General features: G+C 43.8%; 1 protein-coding gene across 1 annotated transcript in view; it reads left to right on the top strand.

Annotated features, from left to right (window-relative positions):
• The first annotated feature begins 9 nt into the window (after positions 1–9).
• The window catches only part of ELK3 (ETS transcription factor ELK3), a 34,424-nt gene continuing 11,554 nt past the window's right edge, over positions 10–22,879 (top strand). Inside the window, exons 1-2 of the mRNA XM_035340883.1 lie at positions 10–185; positions 16,103–16,311. Coding sequence (XP_035196774.1) covers positions 16,105–16,311 — 207 coding nt within the window. The 5' untranslated portion in view covers positions 10–185; positions 16,103–16,104. The remainder of the gene's footprint in view (positions 186–16,102; positions 16,312–22,879) is intronic.

Genomic DNA, 22,879 nt, shown 5'->3' with positions numbered 1-22,879 from the left:
AAAAAAAAAAAAAAAAAAAAAAAAAAAAAAAAAAAAAAAAAAAAAGAGAGAGAGGGGGGGGATCGGGATCTCGTTACAAGAGCAACGGAGCGCTCGCAGAGGACCGTCAGCATGGGCAGCCGGGGGGTTTTACCCAGCTCCCTCTAAAGCACCGGGAGGCACCGGGAAAGCCCCGCAGGCTCTGGGTAGGTACGGGTGCTGCCGCGCCGGGACAACTCCCCAAAAGTTTCGGGGGGCTGCGGGGAGGGCGCAAAACCCCCTCTTCTTCCCCCCCTCGGAGCGGGGAGCCCCCCGCGGGTCGGGGTGCGGGGTGGCGGCTGGGCGCTGTGAGGGAACCGGGGGGGGGGGGCCGGGAACCGCGCCACCCGGGGGCTGTGAGGGGGGGGGGGGTGTGGGGGGGGGGGGGGGCCCCCCCAACCCCCCCCAAAACCCCCCCCCCCCCGGCCCCCCCCGGCCCCCCCCCCCCCCCCCCGGGCAGCATCACGATAATAAGGGAGCCCGAGGGGTGACACCGCCGAGGGGGCGCCGGAGGGGACCCCGGAGCCGGCTGTGGGGGTGAAGGGGGGAGGCTGCCGCAGAAACTGCAAAAGGGGCTTTAAAAAAAAAAAAGTGTCGGGAGAGTTTCTGGCTTGTCTGGAAACAGCAAGACTAATTGCCATGCGCTTCCGGTTTGAAACTGGCAGCAGACAACATCTTGAAAATGAGTCACTGCAGCTCACAAAGAAACTCTGTGGTTTTCTCCCTCTCAGGTTTATATATTTGCTCTTTTTACAGTTTCCTTTGTAGTCCTCTGCGTTCTGCCCGGCCCTCCCCCTCCCCACTTTGCTGAGCCACCCCCTGCCCCAAGACCCCTGTGGCCGACACTGATAGTTTCCACGACCAGCCGAAAAAAAAAAACTGAAAATGTTTGTAAGGAAAAAGAGAGAGAGAGAGAAAGGGAGAGAAAGTGGAGAGTTGTTTTTGGATCTGGCTTTGCTGAAGGTTAGAGGGACTCTGATGCTGCAGGGGGAAAAAGTTCCCTGAATTTTCCACTGGCTGCAGGAAGAGAGCCCATTTAGTCATGGCTAAGTAATGTCTGCACACACACCAACTAATCTCATTAGGAGTTTCCGTTCCCTAACACAGGAGGGTTTTGTGAAGCTCTGTCAGCCCTTCTAGCATTGCAGTTGAAAGGGAGACAAGTTACATCTTTATTTACTTAGGGGTGTAGCGCTAAGGCAAGTTTGTGCAAGGCAGCATCTTTTTGGTCGTGAGGACGACAGGAGTTGATGGCTGAATGTGATTTCAGGCAGAAAGCTGTGGCTCGTCTCGTATTTTGCTCATGCAGGCTTCTTGATTATTTCAGATTGAATGCAGTTTATTAAATATTTGCATAAGGTGAAGTGCAGAAGTGGGGAATGCGGAAGGCTGTGTTAAGATAAACATGAGCTCTGCATCCATGACGATTGCATGTGATTGAATGATGAAAAGACACTCTTGTGACACGGTGCTGGGGTGATGAGCGTGTTGCAACCGTATATTCTCTCATGTAACCTTGCTGTATTGATATTTTCTTTATGTGTTTAGTTTGCAGGTGGTACTTATTTTGTGTACGTCACTTTTAACTTGGTTTGTGTAATTATTTTGCGATGATTGGTTTTCATAGCAGTCATGAAAAATGTCCGTGTTCAGAATTAGAAAGATTTTTGCCATGACCCAGTGATCTATAATTTCAATTCGAAGTTAACTTTTTTTTTTTTTTTTTTTTTGGGGGGGGGGGGGCAGGGGGGGGAGTCTGGAGAAAACAAAGAAAATGGAGTCTTGCTTGCAAGTGTTTTTTTCCTTAAAGAAACGTCCAAAATGTGAATAAAATTGCAAGTTAGAGGAAATAACACTTAGCAACTTAACTTGAATTATTGTGTGATACCATTAAAGTAGTAAATAGTGTGCAACAAAAGTGTAACTGGATGGAGGACTAATTGCAATACACCATGTGTTTACCTTTGAGGATCTTCAGTGTTTCCTGTACTTTCTATGTCCAGGCTGAGCAGAAAAATTCCTCATTAACGTCACTTTATGGAGGAGTTTTATTAGTGGATTACTGACACGGTCTCCAGACACAGATGCCCCTTGATTTCATGGTTGGGCAGAGAAAAAAAAAATTAAAAATAATATGTAAACCAGAGCATGCCTGACCTCTGTTCCAAATGAATGCAGTCATCAGGTAGTGAGAGTTATTTTCTGGTTTTGGAATTTTATTTCTTTTGTAAAATTCTAGATCTTTAGGGAGAGGTGCATCACTATGCATAATATTAAAAAATCTGTTGAATACATTAGGGAACAGTCGGCTTGACATACAACACCCAAACTCTTATCGACGAGGCTTTCCCTTGCTCTTACTATCTCTGCTTGAGATATGCACATTTAATTGCCCACTTACTGCGTTAAACATTGCTGGAATTTCAGCGTGCCATCTGCTGAATCAGCATAGGTGAAGCACACACATTGGTACGTACAGATATGCAGCGTAGATATACCATACACATCTAAGTTTCATATAGTGCATTCGCTCAGCTTAATTAAAAACATCTTGATGTCCTCACGGAAAAATAGATGTAGTAGTAATGTACCAGTTGTGTGTTCTGTGTATTTCAAACAGTGAATGAGAAGCAATCCATAGATTGTATTAAAGGTACAGCAGTTTGATTTGGAAGAGAGAAAAATCCAAATACCCAACAGTGCACGATGGTTTTCCACTTATGTAATGAAAAGGTCTTAGAGGTGTTTCACTATGATTTTATTCTTTCCCTATTTTAATTTGTGAAATACAGAGTGTGTGAGAAGAAAATATGCCGTTGGCTAAGGGATGAGATGTTATTATAACTGCTTATGTCAGTTTTCTGATCACCTACCTCCATGAGTTGTTCCTAAAAAGAAAAAACAGACTTTTATCCTTCTTGGTAATGCCAACTCCTCCTCTATGCAACAGCTGAAATGAGCAGCACAAGCTCAGGGGAGAAGCTCAGCTACAGCCTTCCTTGTAACTGTGTTTACAAATCACAACATGCATGGATGCTTTTGTATGTAGAAACAAAAATCTATTTTGTTTTACCCATTAGCAAACAAAAATCTATTTTGTTTTACCCATTAGCACTTCTCACTGCTTACTGATGCACGGTGCTTTTTGCTCCTATTACTTAATATTTCATTAATCTTAAATCACGAAAATAAATCAAGTGTCCCGCTCCAAAGACTGAAGTATTCCCCTTTGCTCCATGCTAGGTCTGATGATGTACACTTTGCTTTCTTGTTGTATTGCCATTCTTGGGATGGAGGCCAACTTCAGGGTGTGCTGTGATCGCAGTATTTGTATCGGGACGGTATTGCTGGTCAAGTGGCAGTATAACTGAAATCTGCCTTCGCTTAATGTCCTGTTCTGAAGGACTTGCCGCAGGATGAAAGTCTTTTGGCAGGTTCACCATGGTGCACAGAGCTTGCTTTACACATGGGAAGACTGGTATATGCACTACCTGGGCATGCTCGGGTCCATCAGCTGTATAGAAAATGTGAATGTTAGCTTTGGGAATGCAATTACATGGCAGTGTGTGGCTTCAGAAAATCAAAGAAAATAAGTAAAGCTGGAATAAAAAGATTTGGCTGCTGAAGATACGGCAAAGTGAGATACGACTGGGAGACCCAGCATGCAGTTACTTGTGATGCACGTATATATAAACCCTTATTTGAGCTGCTGTACCTCGGTGGCATGGCATACATTTTGTATGGTCAGGTAGTTACAGTTACCTCTGTTTGGTGAGCGGCTGTGTCACAGTGCTAAATAACCCCAGATAGAAAAGGACTGGCAAGTGGAGGAGTGCCACAGAGGTGTGGCAGGTTGCGCACACGATTTATCGCCCCCAGCCTGCTGGTGTCCGTGGCCCCAGTCTGCCGCATGTCTGAAGGCTGGTTTTCTTTTTTTTCTTTGACACCTATTATAGGGCATGGCTAGCCCGAGCTGGTTTCAGAGCGCCGCTGGTTTTGAGCTGCGGTGCATGGTTGGTAACCACACCCAGTGGCTCCTGCAGCAGGCTTTTCACTTTGGGGCCTTTGGAAACCATCTTGTGCTGCCCATGTGAGGAGTCATTCGCCGTGGCTTTCCCCTCCGTGTTCCCCACAGCAGGGAATCTGGCAGCCCTGAATCCTTAGGCAGGTGTTTACCTGGTGTATGGCTTGCTGAACGGATCATCTAATGTTCTGGAGGCTGTTGGGAGTCTTGAAAGACTGAACGTATCTGTTCTCATGTTGGAGTGTGATCGAGTGATTAAAGACTGGAGTGATGAAAGAATTAGTCATGGTTTTTCAGGAGAATGTCAAGGTGTAGGAGCAGGAAGTCCAGCTCACTGCTCTGCAAAACACAAGGCCACGTGTCTGGAAACAAAGCAGATGAAGCACTAAGCACACCTTATCTGTGGGCTTCACGAGCAGAAAGCGCACCTTTGTCCTTGAAACTGTCTTAAAACCCCAACCAGTTTATGTACCAGGAATTGTGTCAGAATCCAGATTCTTAAGGGTTTACTTTTAAGAGTGGATTTTAACTCAGAAGCTCTTTAAAGGAGACTTGCTGCTTTTTTAAAAGCAAAAACTAAACAAAATACCTGTCGTTAGCATTGATACAAAAATATCACATGCCAGCTAGTTCAACACCGATTGGTAACTGCGCAGACATTCTGCATGTCTAATTTTATATGGATGCTGTGGTGCTTTTTGTGGTACCAAAAGTACTCTGGACTTCTCGATCTGTCTATGCAGTGTCATTCATGGTCAGGATCTCACAGTGTGATGAATAACTAACTATTTAGGAAATTATTTTAAGTCATGTTATAGTTAAGAGCACCAGAGGCCCAATTTCACGATGCCGTTAGCAGATACAGACAGCTCAGCTGAAAGTTACACTTCCTATTACTTCTGTGGCGTCACAGTACCAGTACCGTGTCTGCCTTTGCCCGTCTTGCTCTGGTAGCACTGCCGTGGCTATCTATAGCCGTGGTTTTGGGATCCGTAATTACTTTGAGCGGTTGTGCGGAGCCGGCGCGTCAGCATGGCTGTAGCAGTGCTGCGGCGCTTGGCCTGTGGGAGGGATCCGCTGGGGCCTGCACGCGTGGGCCACGCGGTGAAAACTGCTCACCTGGGTGGCGACACCTGGGAACTTCTCAGATAAATACCTGTTAGCTATGGAAAGTTTTCTGAAGACTATACCACGTGCTCTTTCTGCAGCGGAGGAGTTAGGTACAGCTCAGGGCCTTCAGGAGAAGGATTTCTGTAGGATGCCACAAACTGGGGCTGTGATGGCCAATTGGCTATTCCGTGCTTGAAGATTCAGGATACAGCTCGGATGGTCTTTGTAGATACCCATTACTACTACCCATGGGCTTGGGCTGCTGTGCAAACAACACACTCTCAGTTTCTCCAACTTTATGCAATTTTTGAAAAATCTTGTGGATCCCAAGTGGAAGATTACACGAGGTACTAGGAGAAGAAAAGCCACATCTTACACATTGTCTCATTGCTTTAGCTGACATTAAATCATGTAATGAGTCAATTGGTTGTAATTTTTCTGATGCTTACCAATCATGCAAAATTGGTAAAAGCTCTCTAAGCACTAACCTAAGAATAAAATACTGGTAGTGTAATTTTACCAGGTCGGTCTTTCTCTGAAAATGTTAGTGAACCAGCAAAGAAGAAGTTCATATAAAATAACATTTTGTACAGTTGTACAAATAAGAGTAGACTTGGGTTATATAATTCACCTAAAGCATCTAAATGCCTTTAATTGAATGACCTCCTATAAGTTTCCCATCTTTGTTTTGCAAAACAGCTGGCAGTTTGTCTGGAAAGCAGGTTTCTATTACACGTCCATTTGCCTCTGTTGTGCTGTTGTGGTGACAGCACCTCTTCACTGCAGCTCTGTATCTCTTTTTTTTTTTTTTTTTTTATATGTAGAAAATTGATCAGATATATTTGAGTGTAAGCTTTTGGGGAAGGATGCTAATGAGTGTTATTGTTTTAAATGTTTATCTTGTGGTAACGTTGAGTGGCCTCTGTTGTATCAAGTCACAGTACAACACAAACAAAAAGTTTATAGACCCAAGTACCACTATTATCTCTTCCCAGCAATTTACAGTAATTCATGAGAAGAAACAATCTTTAAAAAGCACTTAGAAAGTAAGAGCAAATTCCTGTTGGTGCTGTGTTAGCAAAATCTGGAGAAAGTTGCCTACCTTCAGAGAATTTCTTCCATGTTATACTAACATGGCTGAGATGGGAATTGGGTTTGGAGTCCAGATACGGGCCCCTGTGGAGCCTGGTGACTCAGAGCAGACTCAGAGCAGCCGGCATGTATGGTTAGGCCAGCAAGCTGCTAGCGTGGAATTGGGCTGGTACAGCAAGCACGGCTGCAGCCCTCCGTCCCACTGCCGCTGCTGCAGCACTGAAGGTCTCTGATAGAAATGCTTCTAAAACAGAGCAGGATCAAGGCTGGGCTGGTTCCTGGCCTTTCCTGGGAACAGGGTGCAGTAAAACTGGCTGCACAGTCTGGTCCAAGGTGAGGAGAGGGGATGTGGTCTTTAAACTTTATTTGAACGTGGAATCTTTTCGAGGAGTCATTGTGCAGGTCCAAATAATGGCTGTTGTGCATCCTGAGCAACAAAGACACTAACAGCCCGGCTGGTGTATTCATGTCATTTTTAAGCACGGGCAATCTAGGTAGTTCTTATGGGCTGAAGTTTGCTATAATCATTGAAATACTTTCCCATTTCTCTCTCCTTCATAGCTTGCAGCAGCCATGGCAATTAGTTCAAATAGACAGGACATGGACAGTACAGGAGGCCAACAACCAGATCTTCTGTTGGCTGCAATCTCAAGCATTTTAAGGTACATTCTGTCGGGTATTCCACTGGCTAATTACTGGTGCTAGGGGAAGAGTGTAGGTGTGACATTCAAGTTCTTGTTGGCGTACTAGACAAGTGAGTAATGTTAGAAGCTAAAATAGACTTTCAGTTGGGTTTTGGTTTAGCTTAGCTCACGGTAAACATGCATAACAGAACCTTGATTAGCACCGAGAAGGGAGGAGAACAGCAGATTTTTGAGATCTGGACATGTAAAAGGAGATTCTTAATTTATGTTTTTACTATAAGACTATTGCATACAGAATTAATACCATTTAAAGTGAAAAACAGACTTTAACTAGTGTTGTGATTGGTTGCTCATTATTTATGATTAAGCAACCTGCACTATGGCTCGTGCTCTATGAACTGTTACAGCAGTGCTAATTGTTTAGGAAGGAGTAGTCCAGATAAAATCTTCCTATATGCACGTAGGTTGCCATCTGCTGAATTGTGTTACACCATTTTCAGTATAATGCTGTGACTGAATCCTCTTGCAACGTGAGAATATACAGGTAAGCTGTTGATGTCAATGAATATTCAGTGACTCATTGTGCTAATCCAGCACACTCTGACAATGCGGTGTGCATAGGAGGGCGAGCTCCAGCTGCCATTGTGAGCTACCATCACCTTGCCATGCTTCAGGTCTCACAGAAATTGCCAGCCGCCTCAGTTTGCCTGAGCAGAACTGCCAGAATTGCATTTCCTTTCATTTTGACCAGCTTCCTCTCTGCCCACAGTGTTAAAAAGACCCGCTTGTCTATCTGAGTTTCTAGTCTAGGAAAAATCAACAGGGGAAGATTAGTTTAAGAATTTGAATATAAAATCTTTGAAAAGCACCATTTGATACAGCTGATAGTATTAATACACCATTTAACAACTTATAGCTGCTAGCGTAAATTACAGAGCATTCAGTCTGCTGTCACAGCACTAGAAGTGTTGGTACTTCAGTTTAAGAAAGGTGTACTGCGAAGGAAAAAGCATTTAAATTTGGGAGCAATCATCATCATGCCAAGGAAACTTTCAGGGTAGCCACTGTTCCTGAAGACTGTATCATCTGGTCTCTTGTGTCTTTAGCTATTTTTTTGTTTCCATGCATATTTTCTCTGAATTTACCAGAGGCTGTCAGAGGGTTTACATAGGACAGTCAAATAATCATGAACTGTGTCCTACTGATGCTGGCAAAAATGTAAGAGCAAGTCATATGGGGAAAATAAACATATAGAGCTGGCTCTGAAACCAGAAGTCCCTCAGATTGCAGCGTAGCGTACTGCCAGCATGCCACAGATGTGCACCACATGAGGAGACAGAAAGCAGCGTGAGGAGCCTGCATTCATTTTATGTCTGTCCCAAGGTGAATGGTTGGAGCCATTTCGGGTTTATGTAGTTCTGTTTACAGCTAGCTTTAGAAATAGTTGAGCAGGTTGTTTTATAAAGCCCTTCACAGGGAGGCAACTAGCCTAGCCGTGTTTCCTCCTGCTGAGTGCTTCTACACAGTCTGATTAAAATGGTTTCTTGCATCCTTATGCAAAGAATTTAAGAACTACATCCTTATGGAGAATCTGCAAACACCCGTGTTGTAGAGGTGGTGTCACCACACCGCTCGTTGGCAGGCAACCAGACCTTCGTTGTAGAACTTTCTTCCTTTAGACATCTGCCTCAGCATTTCTTTGACTTATTTAAAATAATAATAATAAAAAATCATTAAAACCTGAAAACATTGTATTTCCAAACATACCTGCTGAAACTGTTGCTGGACATGTGTACGAATGCTTTCTTTTCTGCAACGTAACTGTGTTAGCATGTAATATTTTGCTAGGTCTCGTTGCTGTCTTTCATGTTGCTGTTAACTGCAGGAGTCTGTTTATTTTTTTTAAATGTGCTGAGGCCAGAACAGTGGGTATTCTTGCTTGAGAAGGAAACCCTGCAAATTATTACACTTTACTGTAAATAATCTTTTAAATTATAATATAAAGGGAAGACTATTATGCAGGAGACGCAGAGTAGGCTTACCTCATGTGATTCTGCTAAGGACACCAGCCAGGAAAACCCTCTGTGCTCTTTTGGCACATTCTTACACCGATTTGGATTTGTGTGGCAATATTACTGTACTGCTGAATTGGATCGGAACTTCTGTGCCGGGGCACTCTGCAACTTTTTCTAATGTTTCCACTGGGTGGTGCTGCAGGAATTCCTATTTTTTTTTTTCACTTGAATCTGCATTTCCCAGAAAGACGCCTCTGAAATATAATAGGAGGAAGTCCTGATTTAGAAAGTTTTTGCAGTTTCAACACAATAGAAGAACTTGGAGGATGCTCTGGCAGGAAATGTCCTCGTTGCTGGATGTGGAAAAATTACCAGCACTGTATCATACACGCCGCCAGTCCCCCAAAGTGCTGTGGATGTGGATAGCACCATCAGTTTGATTTATTAACCTTTAACAGAGAAAGTTCTGCATCAACTTAAACTAGATATATTTACACACTCAGTTGTGAGCTTATTTTTTCCAGGCCAATTAAATTAGCAGCAAGATCTCCTTTGATGATGAGTAGTTGAAAACTTTCTACATAAACACATTGATATTTGTTTTTCCTCCTTTCTGGCAGAATCACTGACTTTTCACCAACCACATCCTATTTATCACCCTTGAAGCATCTCTGTTGAGAAACAAAGTGTGAGGACTGACTCAGACTTTTGCCTTGGTCTTTCAAATGTTTCTTAGCAAACACTTGGACAGATTTGGCAGTTCTCTCTAATCTCTTGTGATATACTCGTTATGCAGGCTTAGTTTCAGTGGAAAATGTTAGGTGGGACTGATTTTTGTGGTTATTCTACAAAAATACCTTTTCTCGATCAGCTCTCTTTTGCTTCTGTTATGAAACAAAACAAATACATTTCTTTATATATATATATATATTTTTTTTTTTTTAGAAACTAAAATGCAAAAGAGTAAAATCAGCGTAGAGCACTTGTAAGCTGTTAACTTTCCATGCAAACATTCATCTCAGACCTATGTCAAAAATAAATACGGCTGAAACAGCTAGAGTCTGCCTTATTCTATATTTTTCTCAAAATATATTATTTCGTCTTTGATCCTTGCCCTTGTGGAATTGAACGATTTTGGTACTTTCCAACAAAAGCGTTATTTTTAAAACTCACATAACTGCATGTAACTATTACTGCATTTTAAAAGTGAGTGTTGTTTACCAACCTCTTCATTTCCAATATTGAGAAACCATGTTTAAAAACAAAAGACCAAGTAGACACATTCTTTCACGTGTTGTTGCAGTAGTCCTCTCAAGGGTTAAAATGAACCTGAGACACTTAGAAAAATAAAACCAGAGCTGCTATTACAAACTGGGACAGATGTAGGAGGCCAGGTTTCCTGTGGCCCATTTTCCAGTTTCCTGGCTGCAACCTGCAGAAATAAAGGAAGCCGAATGTGAACGTGAATGAGAACCTAACAATGCCCCACGTCACACTGCTCCAAAAAAACGTGCTGCTCGCCAGAATTAGGATTCAAAAGCAGTAAATGGATGCACAAAAAAAATATACACACGTTTCCCAGACTAGTCGAAAAGGAAAAATAAGGCATCTGTTGCAGAGAAATGCTGCATGCTTGCAAAAGCACACACTTCCCTGTAGGAGCAGTGTAAATGGAGGTGTGTGCCTGCTGTGGTGGGGCGTAAGGAAAGGAGCTGGATCCTTTACAGCTGCTTTGGCTGCAGAAGGAATCAGCCGTTTTTTCATGCACGAGTGAAATTAATTTCCCTGCCCTGACTTTGTGTCTTAATCCTTTTTGCATACCTGTCTGATCACCAGCTCTCTGTGACTACTTACAGTGCATAATGCTGGCTGACACTTTTATGTCTTCCTGATTTAATCGATCCTCTTTTGTTTTGTTTTTTTCCCCAGTCCCTGGGCTTCCCAGACAGTCTGTCCCACTCATCTCTTCCTCCTCATCCCCACATCCCATGACCTGCTGTGTGGCTCAGAGCCCCAGATGTCCCTCTGCACACCCTTTGAAGTGACAGGGGACTGGTTTTGACCCTAATGCCTGGCGGGATCTCTGGTTCTAGACTTCAGTGCTTGTGCACGTTGATTGCCCAGGAACAGCGTTATGTCTCTCTATTTCCGAAAGGTCAATGGAGGAGCTAACGTAGAGTGGGGAGAAAGGATTCAGGAAATCTCCCTGGCAAATCTGGGAGAATGAAGGATGAGCATGCAGTTTTAACATAGACATATGAAAGCTAAGAACCTATGCAGACATTCTGAATGCTACAGAGCTGCTTTCCAGCTTCCTTGCCTTTTTTTTTTTTTCTAGCTTTTCCTTTGCAAGCGTCCTACAAAACTTAATGCTTCAAAGAGTATCCTACGTATCTCACAGTTCATGTCATAAATCTTTCTGATACTGAGCTTTTTATTTAGCTAGCTTTGTTTCTGAGCCTCCTGGTTTTCTGCTGCCTGGATTTAAGATGGCTTGGCTGTTTCTTTTACTTTTCCTCGTAGGTTAATGACTTATTTTTGTAGCCTTAATGTTGCTTTACTGACATTTTGTCCTATAGAATTTTATATGCACTGTCTTGGTCAAAAAAGTGCTCATCAGCACACATCTTAACCATTTCTAGTGTAACTTGCACGGTGTTTTCATAACATTTGCTCGTGCTGGTAGAAGTCTGTCTCTGTACACCAGGTGGAGAGCCAGTCTTTGGTATTTGCCCCCCCTGTTTAGAATCAGATCTTGGGTGGGATGCTCACCCATGTGGATGTATTTGGCCTTCAGGGAGAGCTTTCAGTGCTGCCTTCGCTGCTGCTCCAAGTCCAGGCATTTCAGTTAGGCCCTTAGAGTGGCTGAAATCAACAGCACAGGTATTCCGGGTTGCCTCCTTCCCACATCAGTCCTGAATGTAAACTTTAATGTGTGGAGATCACATTAGATCGCACTGCCACACGGTTGGTGGCCTTGTTACAGAGGGATGCATTTGAAGAATGCACATTGCACACAGATGGGTGTTAGTGGGGTTGGCTGTCACTGTTGCCCAAGAAATAGACTCTCAGGAAACTCGGCTCTGAAACATCCTTTTGCCATGTGATGCTGAACTTCCAAGTATCATTCTTATGGTGTCATCAACTCTGCCACTGATTTTTTTTGCATCAGTGGTAGTGGAACTGATCACAAAGTAAAATTACCAGACTATTTAGGTGAGGTCAACCTAGCAAACTTTGTTTTGTGGCTTAGAAAATATCCGAGTGTCAAATACATTGTATAAATATTCAAAAAATGGTAACCACATGTTCAAGTTAGAGCGTGAAAAAATAAATTCTGATTCTTCTGTCTATATTAGTTCAGATTAGACTTTCCATAACACCGAATACTTTCTTCCATAGGTTGCCTGTCTCATTCTGTACCATAGACAAATGTCACTATCTAAGTGATTTTTAAAAAAACATTTTTCTTTTAATCCTTGTAATTCAGTATGTGTTTCCATGTGTTATTTTCTGCCCAGCTTTCAAATCCTGTACAGAGCACAGAAGTAACAGGAATATTTATTATTACAATTTAATATTAATAAATAGTTGAATGAAATGTGAAATATATTCCCTATAGGAAGTGATCACATCCTAGCACCCATTTCTGTCAAATTAAGGAGAAACATTGGATTCCTTTTCAGTCAGTAAAAGTTCGAAAGAATTAGAAAATACATAAATGAAATACAGAGTATTCTGAAGATTTCCAACTCCTCCCAGTCATAATTTAAAATATTTTTTTAGTGTAGTAATGCATTTCTGGTTAAATTACATGGCCTGGGATACATCTGTCGGGTGATTCTTTTGCTCCACCAGTCAAATCCGATGCAAGTACAGTGTGAGGCCACATTGTCCACCCAAGAGGACAGATAAGAATTTGTGGAATGCCAAAATGGTGCCCATAAGCAAAGGCAGGTTAATACTTCAGTTGACCTGATTGGAAATAAAGTATTTTGGACCATTTAAAAACAATGCCGTCACTGCAGCTTGGATTTTTAGCACTCCCCTGCGAATCCCATTTTAGAGAATGAAAATGAGGCACAAACATTAACACCAATTTACCAAATATATAACACTCCAATTTAAATGCCTGAAGCCTCCTTTTTCACGGTACTTAAAGATCTTGCATCACCATATATGCTCTGCACAGTGTTTCCATTAAAGGTGGTTCCAGCTGTGAATATTCAGCCCTCAGCACATCGGACCTGATGGCCTCAAGTTGGGTGCTTGAGGGGACAAGGACAGGGGACATAAAATTATTGATCAGCTGAAAATGTAGTTTGCTTGATTTGCCTCATGTAGGAACTGCATGTGTACGGTTGCTCTAAGCTTATCTGGCTGTAAGTGGTGATAATAACCTTTCATAATGTAACCCGAGGGTAGTGCTGGGTGGGTACCCACCCCTGCAGGGTGTTCTCCTCACGCAGGCCTGCGCTGTTCCACAGCGTTACGCTATGGCTGAGCTGCCATGAGGCCCACAGTCGGTAAAGGAAATGGAATCCCAAACTGTTTACAACTGGTAAGATGATAACCATGGGAAAACAGGTTCACAATGGGAAGTGTAGTGCAGCGTTAGGCATAGGTTACGCAGTGAGTGTTCTTAGCCAGAGGTGGATGGGGATGGAGGAGCCTGCAACAATAATACACTGTGCTGTGAGCTCAGTTCCACCTAAACTCTCTGAGGGGACGTGGTTGCTGATCATTTGAGGGAAGGTGTAATTTAAGGTCTGGAAGGAGAGAATTGCATCTCTAAGGTATTACACTGTTTTGGGTAATGTCATGGGGGTAGAGTTTGTATTAGTGATAGTAAAACTCCATTCCATCTGTTAATTTCCTCAGCTGATATTACACAGACACGTTTTGTAGCCTGGGACAACTGTATGCATTTTTATACAATTTTGAAGAATTTATTTATAAGTTACTTGTAATTTTCCAGAGGGGATAAAAAAAAAAAAAAAAAAAGTCGTGTGCTTTCTTGTTCAAGAGAACTGTGTGATGTGAGCTGAAATTATGCAAGTACCTCTGTATAATGCATAATGTATAGAAACTGTGATTACTTTAGAGCAATATGGCTGTATATGCTTACTATGTTTAGTAGTATAAGTTGCAAAACTTTAAATATTAATGAAAAGGTATGTATATGTGATGCCAATGAATAGAGATGCTGTAATAGCAATGACATCACAGATGATTAATCCACTAAGGATGTTAATACTTGCACTGATGGTGTAATTTAAAGGAACTTCTAAGACAGTAAAGCAAGTATATAGCATTCACCTATTTTGAATTGTAGCTGTATATTTTTTTCTTGCCTTACACTGGACATAGAGTGATAAAAAATGCAATGGAGCAAATGCAAGACCCGTGAAAGTGCCAAAGCATCCCTATAGGCAGTTCTGTTTCAATGCATTGTGGTCCTGCGAGCCTTTGCCATCTCTTGAAGGTGTTGCGTAGTTGTGTTACACAGCTGGCTGTCAAGGGTGTATATTTCTGTCCTCAGTTAACTGAGTCTCAGTTAATTAGAGAAGCAAAGCTTTTGCAGGGATAGTAAAACCATAATTAATTCTGCAAAACCTTGTTTGGCCTGTGTGCTTGGAAATTATGTTGACCAAAGCAATGCTCCAAACTCTGTATTTTTGTGTAAAACTATTTACAATATTCTCTTGTATCTTTACCTGGTTTTTACGTGAGTGAAGCTTATGCAATTTTTCTTCTTCAACTACTGTGTGGTGAAGGCAAGCACAGAGCAGCATCTGGTGAATTAGTACGACAAACGATTTCTGCTCCCTAGGGACGTGCTGAAGAGGCAAGCAGTGCCTCAGTCTCCTGCTGTACTGCTGCCTACAGGGGATAGTTAGAAGTCTTCTGCCCTCTCGTGGTCAACATACCAAAGGAAAGGTGAAGCAGGAAGCTGAGGTGCAAGAGTAATATATTAGGAAACAAAATGAGCAGGGAAATTAAAAATCGAGAGTTTGTTTAGAGAAAGACAAAAACATACATTGTTACATATTCAAAGGTAAGTCATGTAATAATTAACCCCATTCACACCACAGTGAATTAATCCAGTAGTGTTGGCATCTTTAAATCTGCATGTATTAGATATAACGTGGAATCTCAGAGTGGTTTGTGTTGGAAAGGACCTTAACGACCACGCGGTTCCAACCCTAGGGACACCTCCCACCAGACCAAGCTGCCCAAAGCCCCATCCAGGCTGGCCTTGGACACCTCCAGGGATGGGGCATCCACAGCTTCTCTGGGCAGCCTGTGCCAGGGCCTCACGACTCCCACAGTGAAGAATTTCTTCCTTAGATCTAACCTAAACCTATCCTCTTCTAGTTTAAAGCCTTGTCCTATCACAACACTCCATGACACCTCCCCAGCTCTCCTGTAGCCCCCCTTTAGGCACTCTCAGGCTGCTGTAAGGCCTCCCTGGGGCCTTCTCTTCTCCAGGCTGAACAATCCCAGCTCCCTCAGCCTGTCTTCACAGGCGAGGTGCTCTGATCTTCCTTGTGGCCCTCCTCTGGACACACTGTAACAGCTCCATGTCCTCCTTGTGCTGGGGCCCCAGAGCTGAATGCAGGGCTCCAGGTGGGGTCTCGTGAGAGTGGAGTTAAGAGGGGGAGAATCCCCTCCCTTGACAAGCCAGAATTAAATATCAAAAGAGGCCAAGAAAAAATGATTTGATAGAGTGTTTAACATGCTAAGGCTGTCAGTGTTTTTGAAAGTGTTTGTCTGGGGGTATCATTTTGTAGTTCTGTGGTTCAAAAGGCCAGTTACAGCTATATCTTTATTACAATAATACTGTCTTCAGTGGTAGCACTCTCAAGTTAAGTTGTGTACGCGCCTGCACTGAACTAGAATATAGTCATTCTTACATTTATTCTTATGTTGCACCACGTGAACTAAGTGGGCAGTGCTTTCCTCAATACTTGCTGTATTTTATGTGTCCCATCAGAAAATAGCAGTGGAAAAAAATACTGAAACGGGAGTGCAGGACTTGCAGGTCTCATGGACGGGCATGGTTGTGAATGATGTGGTTTTGTTTGCCAAATTATGTAGGATGACTCTTACACAGAGCTTATTACTGAAATGAGTGTTGTTCCCACTCCCGCCTCCCAGATGTTTTTCACACCATTGCTCTCCTTTGTCCCTTGTAGGTATGGAGAGTGCAATCACGCTGTGGCAGTTCCTTTTGCAGTTGCTGCTAGACCAGAAGCATGAGCACCTGATTTGCTGGACGTCTAATGATGGCGAATTCAAGCTACTCAAGGCAGAAGAAGTGGCTAAGCTGTGGGGACTCAGAAAAAACAAAACTAATATGAATTATGACAAGCTGAGCCGAGCGCTCAGATACTATTATGACAAGGTAAATTTTGTTATTCTCATGCAGACTAAGAAAATAGAAACACTACCATTTAATATTTCACTTCTATGTGGACACTTTTAAAAGTTCCCCTAAGTAGCTTTTACAACAGACGATACTACCGAAGGCAATCATGGTGGAGGTAAGAGGGCAGCCGAAAGATGCACAGGAAAACACTGCACATCCATTTCCTGGGGTGGGGGGGAGGTTTTGACCTAGGTTGACACTTACTGACGCTTTCATGTGTTTCGCTGTTTGGCTACCCAGCATTTTCTGTAGCTTTTGACAACAATAAAATAACTGTTAATAACGGAGAACTGTTTGATTATTACAGCCTGCGCAGGATCTTCAGGAATGCAGGGAGGTGGTAGAAAGCAGTAATGCTGTGGTGCAGCAGGCAGTGGCAGCTTTAGCATCAGGTAGCACCTATGTTAGAGCAGGGAAAGGACACAAACAACCCAGCAGTATAGAGGGTGGGGATGAGTTTTCAAAGTTTTCATGGGACACATCTTTTGGAACCTAGATCCTGTTGCCCAAGTTTTAGCTAGTCTTTCCTGAGCTTTCCAGTAGACCTTTTTTTACAGTTGTATTGGATCTTAATATATTTTTAGCTGGAAATACAATGTTGAAACACTTCTAGAATTATTCTGACAGCGCAGAATTACCTCACAAGAATCTCACTGTAACTCTTCATTTGTTAATGCTCAGTGTGTCTAGGATTGGGGAATTTTCCACCATTTAATTTTAGGACAAAATATGTGTTAGCTTCAACAGTAGCCTAGCTTATAAGCTGCTATCACTTAATTAGCAGCAGTATACGTGAGCGAGCACTAATCTGATGTTTAACTGGATGAAAGTGCAGAATGAGAGTAGAAAGCAGAAAGACAAGCAACTGGTCAGATGATGGAGGTCAGCAGGGTATGTTTGGGTGTATTTGTCAAGGTAGCAGTTTCATGCTGAACTCATTTCGGATGAAGACTATATTTGCAGTAGAATGTTAAATTTACTCCCACTTGTGAATTTATCTTCAGGGTATCTCAAGACAAAATAATGGAGCGTGTGCTTTAGGCTGGGTTTCTTTGTCTGATTTATCTGCCCTTGCAAAACCTATTGAATTTTGCCCTTCCGTCATGTTGATGAAAGTGGCCGTGGATACATCTGTTGAGGTTTGATAGAATTAATTTGACCCAAGAAGCAAGCACAGTTTAGGCAGCAACCTTGTAACTGGCAAGTGGTGGTCATTTGCCTCCTCTCAGAACTTGGTTACAGATGGGTAGCACAGGCATACACTTAGCACAATGTTGGCTGTTTGAGCTCCGTTTTCAAACTCTTTTTAAAACCGAAATCTGAAATATCTTGAACATAATAATCTGGAAGTATTTAGATCAATCAATTTGCTTCTGATTTCCAGAGAACATGCCCATGCCCATAATCTAGTCAGTAGGGGGTACTGGCGGCTGGCACCTCTGAAAATCAAATTTCTGCAGTACTGTGGGAGTTCATAGGATCACTCTCATGAAACCATCTTTCACTTTGACGTTTAGTCCTTGGCATGAAGTGGCAACAGTATAATAAAGAATACAAATATGAGAAAAAGAAGTAAGCAGAATTTACTTTAGACTGCTACAACAGAAAGATGATTGAAGGAAATCTCTCAGATGTGACAAGATACTAGAAGGAAAAAATTGCAGAACATAACTTCTGAGCTGCTAGAATATCTGCATATTCACCTTTTTCAGTTTCAGGCTCAGAACTGAGCTCAAAGTATTGTTGTGTATTATTTTAGTGCACTAATTCTCACAGTGAGCAGTGGGACTAAGTTCTGTGCAGCAAGTCCAATACAGCAACCAAAAGCCATGTTGACTGCAAATTGACTTTGCACGATTTTCTGAGCAACCTTTTTGTTCCTCACAGTGGAATTTGGAAAGACTCAGTATGAAACTGCAAGAATTTTAGTTGCAGATTTAGAGCTCTAAGTTTTGCAATAAGATGCTTTAGTATTTTGTCTGCTAGAAGTCAGCTTTTTCCACTCAACATCTTTCAAAGGTGGCCTAACTAAGAAGGCACAAAGGGATTCAGAGAGGACACTGCAGCGGATGTTCCAGGCAGTTGGGATGATTAATTCCTCTTCACAAAGTGCTAAAAAGCTTCTGCTCAGCATGGGGAAATCCACTTCTTTATATGACTCCAACCCCTCTGATTATAAACTTGACTGGGATCAGTGGGGACAGAGAGCCTGCTGGTGAACGAACAGCGTACCCAGACAAAGCCCAAATACACGGTTAGTGACTGATCGGACATTGCTTGAAAATAAGGGACAATATAGTGTAGTGCTTGTCCTCTGAGATCTCTCTGATCTCTTCAAATCAAAGGAACGCGATGGCTCTTTACGTGAGCCTCCCTTTCTTCTTTTGTCCCTTAACCTATTTTTTTAGCTTTGTACTGATGTCAGCTGCTTGCCCACCACCACCTGCATCACAGACACACACCTTTGTCATCTCCTTGTCTCCACTCGTGCAGCACCTGCCAGAGGAGTGGCTGTACAGTCTCTTCACCGGGGTGTGGTGATGGCTCACTGTTCTTACAGCTGCGCTCTCCATCTGATGATTTTACCTAGGTGTGGCACGAGGATTTTGGCCATTTTTCCAGGAGTTCTGCAGCCCGATGGATGTCAGGGCTCCTGGGTGGAAAGAAGGATAAGCTCTTCGTTTCCCATGTATTGTGACCTGGGCTCAAACCCCAACCCAAAAACGTGCCTGGTGCTATCTAAGAGGAAGGAGCAACTGCTTTATCAGAAGACAGTGGGAGCCCCTTTCTTTCTGCGTGGGTTTGGTGTTTTGTGTTCCACTGGTTCACAGGCAGTGCAGAAATTATTAAGAGAGTGCAGAAGGACATGGGAGCCTGCTGCACGTTTCCAAGTGTGAGAGACAGTGGCATAAGACAGCAAATAATGAATCCTGTTAGGCTGTCAGGGAGTGCTCAGCAGCGGATTCAGTCTTGCTGAATCAAATCCTCTGCATTTGATTCAGGTTATGCTGCAGAGCATAGAAAGGAAGTTGAGGAGGGAAGAAAGTCTCTTTGGCAGTCTTCTTTCCTTTCTGCAAAAGAAGAGGGGAAGGGATGGTTAAGTGAAATAGCCTGTCTTGGACTTCTGCACTCCTCTCCGCTGGGCTGTTCACTGATCTGTGGGACGACCCAAGAGCAGTCTAGACTCTGAGGTAGCCTTAAGGAGCCTTCTGAGATCCTTGTCGCCTCCCACGCTGCTGGCAGTGATGGATGTATTGTCAGCCAGATGTGCTGGGGCAAATGGGATGAACATTGTGCTGCAGTCGGGAGAGGCTGCAGGAAAGGAAAGTGGCAGAACTGTTGGACAGCACCACGTTTGGGCTGTGGCCTTGTATCTGCAGGGACTTCCCTGCCTATAACTCAGATGATCTGGCAGCACATGAGTTTGAGGCAAAAGCAGTGATTTTTCAGTAGCGATGGTGGCCCACGGGATGGGCCTTTCTTTCTTGGGCTGTCTTCTGCTGCTGCATGCAGCTGACACTAAGCTACGGCTTCATGGTTTGTCTTTGAAATTATTCACTGTGGAGAAATAAAAACTGATCAGTGGATAAATGGAGGTTTATAAGCTCTGCCATTTTGCTTGGGGGGAACACTGGCTTGTTAAAATTCATCATCTGATTCATCTCGAGTTAAAAGCAAATTAATTCCAGTGCTGGAGAAAAATAACACAATTAGGACAAGTTCCTCAGCTTGGCTTTGAAATCATGCAAGATGTGCTGTTGAGGCTGATGGCTGGATTTATGTTAAATTCACATACAAAGCACCCCAGGAAAGGTATAGCGTGGCATGTCTCAACTGTAATTTGCTGCTGCGTTTCTGGTCACTCAAGGTTTGTAGATCATTTGGAGACTTTCCATTTGTTACCCAAGTTCCCCTCCCCCCTTCTTATTTAATGTATTTCCTCCATTGCCTTAACAGAGCGGTGGCACAGATGACAAATAGCACTAAGGAAAGGAAGGCTTCCTGCGCCACCTCTACCTACAGCTTGAGCATGTCCATCATATCACACAGTGGGGACAGGCAGAATTCTCTTGTAACGCTTTCAGGCAAGGAAACCCTTCATGTATATGCCCATGCAGAGCTCCTTTTCTTGGTGTGTGAAACCAAAATACCTTTTTAAGTTGTATTAGTACTTTTCTTATGGGTAAAGTTGCCCAGGTACTCTGCTTTTCTGATAACTGAAGTGGCAGATACCTTTTGAAGTCTCAAGAGGTTTCAGGACATGTAAAGGTCCCCATGAATATTTCAAGATGACATCACAAGAGAAAAGCTAATGAGTCTTCCCCACAAGGTGTGTGGTTTTTGGTTTTTCTTTGTTTTTGCTTTTTTGAGGGAAGAGGGACAAAGCCAGGGAATTGCCTGCAGATAGCCCCGTTATTAGGATGTTACAGTTCTGGAAGTCAAGTCTTCAAAAATTAGGAAAGTTAAGAAATACCAAAGTCATAGTTCCCTGCATAACTTTAACGTTTGCATGAGTTATGCTGCATCTTTAATTACACAATCATACATCGCTGTGACAAGCACAACAATATTTTTGCATCCTCTCTGGAGGCTGTGGCCCTAGGCTTTATTCAATGACTGCTATTCAATCCATCTTCTAAAGACGGAATAAATCATTTCAACTTCAGTTAATGGCTACCCTCATATTTAGATGGGCTGGCAGCATGATGCATAGTATGTAAATAATAGGGACTTAGTGTTTGTGCTCGGTGCAGCGGAAGGGACAGAGCTTCTCAGGTGCTCACAGGCTTCTGAGGTGCCCGTGGCCTTCCTTCCCTCCCTGTCACAACAGGTCAGACCCCATAGCTGGGTCACTAATTCCAATGATTACTGCCCAAGTGTGGGTGGCAGCGTGGAAGAATTGCCTCAGGAAGAGGGTCACTCCTGGCTGTGAGCCGGGAGAGTGCTCTTTGCCTTCCAGGTGGTGTGAGGAAAGACTGACACCCAGCTTGTGAGAGCCATGCACTCCCAAAGGTCAGTGCAGGTGCACGGTCAGGTATCACCTGTGCCTCTGTCAAAAAACACAAAAAAGCATCTGGCTTATGTACACACAGTATAAGTGTAAGGGCACAAAGTATGATAAGAGTCTTCCTTGCCTGCACATGCTGACGTGGACACGTGCCCCATTTTCTGGAGTGTTGCAGCCACAGCTGCCTCCTGCCAGCTTACATACTTCAGGCATGGGAGTGTGAATATTTCCTAGCTTCCTGCCCTGTCTTTGTGCTGCTGCTCATGGTAATTTTACCATTCAGAAAGAGGAGGCAATTATTCCACCCACGAGTTCTGGTAGAATCTTAATCATGTGGAAGACAGAGGGAAGACTTCATAGCCAAAGTATCCCCATGAGGCTGCATCCCTCTCAGAGCCAGGAACTTGCGACACATCCAAATGGGGGTTACGTGCAGCAGCTCTGGCCCTTCTTCTTTCCAAGGCAGAGTCCTTTTAGCACCTAGGGACAAGTTCATCCCGTTCTGACATAGATTTTGAGATCTCAGGCACCCTGATTATAGGTCAGTTCCTGGGAGGAGGAGAAAGTGTCTCAATCTGTCTTCCTGCCCTGGGACCCCTCCTCAGTCTGAAGTTCAAATGGGACCTGGGTCCCAGTTACAGCTCCTGCTCCTAGTAATGCCTGCAGCCAGCAAACTTGTGAGCTAACAGGTTTGAGCGAAGCCACTAAATCCTTGCATTGCACTGGTACTATAGCGCACCTTAACTCTTAAGTGACTTGAACAGGGAGTAGGAGAGCTGATGAAAATAAAAACACAATAATGTGATAGAGGAACTGGAGCCTAGATTGCACCGATACACAGAAAAACGGGGAAAAAGAAAAACAAAGAAAGGAAATCCAGAGGTCATGTTGAGACGGACAAACAGCTCACATTTGTATTGGCAGGGCTTCCAAAAGTAGTGCATGCACAGAGTCATCAGAAATCCCCTCGGCCACATCATAGCCTGGTTGGAGATGCAGGGGGAGCCAGGCCACCGAGCCTTTGGCATACCGCCCAGGAGGAGGGTGGCGGGAGGTCCCTGTCCCCCCAGCTGGTGTTGGAGCCACCTGCCCCGAGCTGGTTTTTGAGGCCCTCGTAAGCAGAGTGCCCCAAGTGCTGTGGTGTGAACGTGCCCGAGCTCCCTGGCGTGCTGGTGGGCTGGAGCAAGCAGCGGTGTGCCCAGCTGGCATCAGCAGCCTTCAGAGCGCGGTGCGATGGAGGACAGCCACCTTTGCTGTAGTCACCATTTCACAGGCTGGGACAGAGGAGGGGAAGCGTAAAGGGAGCAAGGGATTAAACCAGTCAAGAAGCCCACAGGAGAGGGGCATTCCCAGCCCCTGCCCTCGTCCAGAGTCAGAGAGTGCTGTTAAGGGCTTTTTAAGCTGCTGGTTCTCCTCCCCAGCAGCTGTACTGGCCTGGCAATTGCCATCCCCAGCAGCAGTCCTGGAGCATCCCACAGTCCTGGCCAGCAGCCCTGGCGCTCGCTGCCAGCCTGCTTGTGGGTGATGTCCCTAGAA

This window comes from Oxyura jamaicensis, chromosome 1 (assembly GCF_011077185.1).
Source record: "Oxyura jamaicensis isolate SHBP4307 breed ruddy duck chromosome 1, BPBGC_Ojam_1.0, whole genome shotgun sequence".
NCBI classification, from domain to species: domain Eukaryota; kingdom Metazoa; phylum Chordata; class Aves; order Anseriformes; family Anatidae; genus Oxyura; species Oxyura jamaicensis.
Note: the sequence above shows the minus strand (reverse complement) of the source record. Positions and strands in the feature narration are given on the sequence as shown.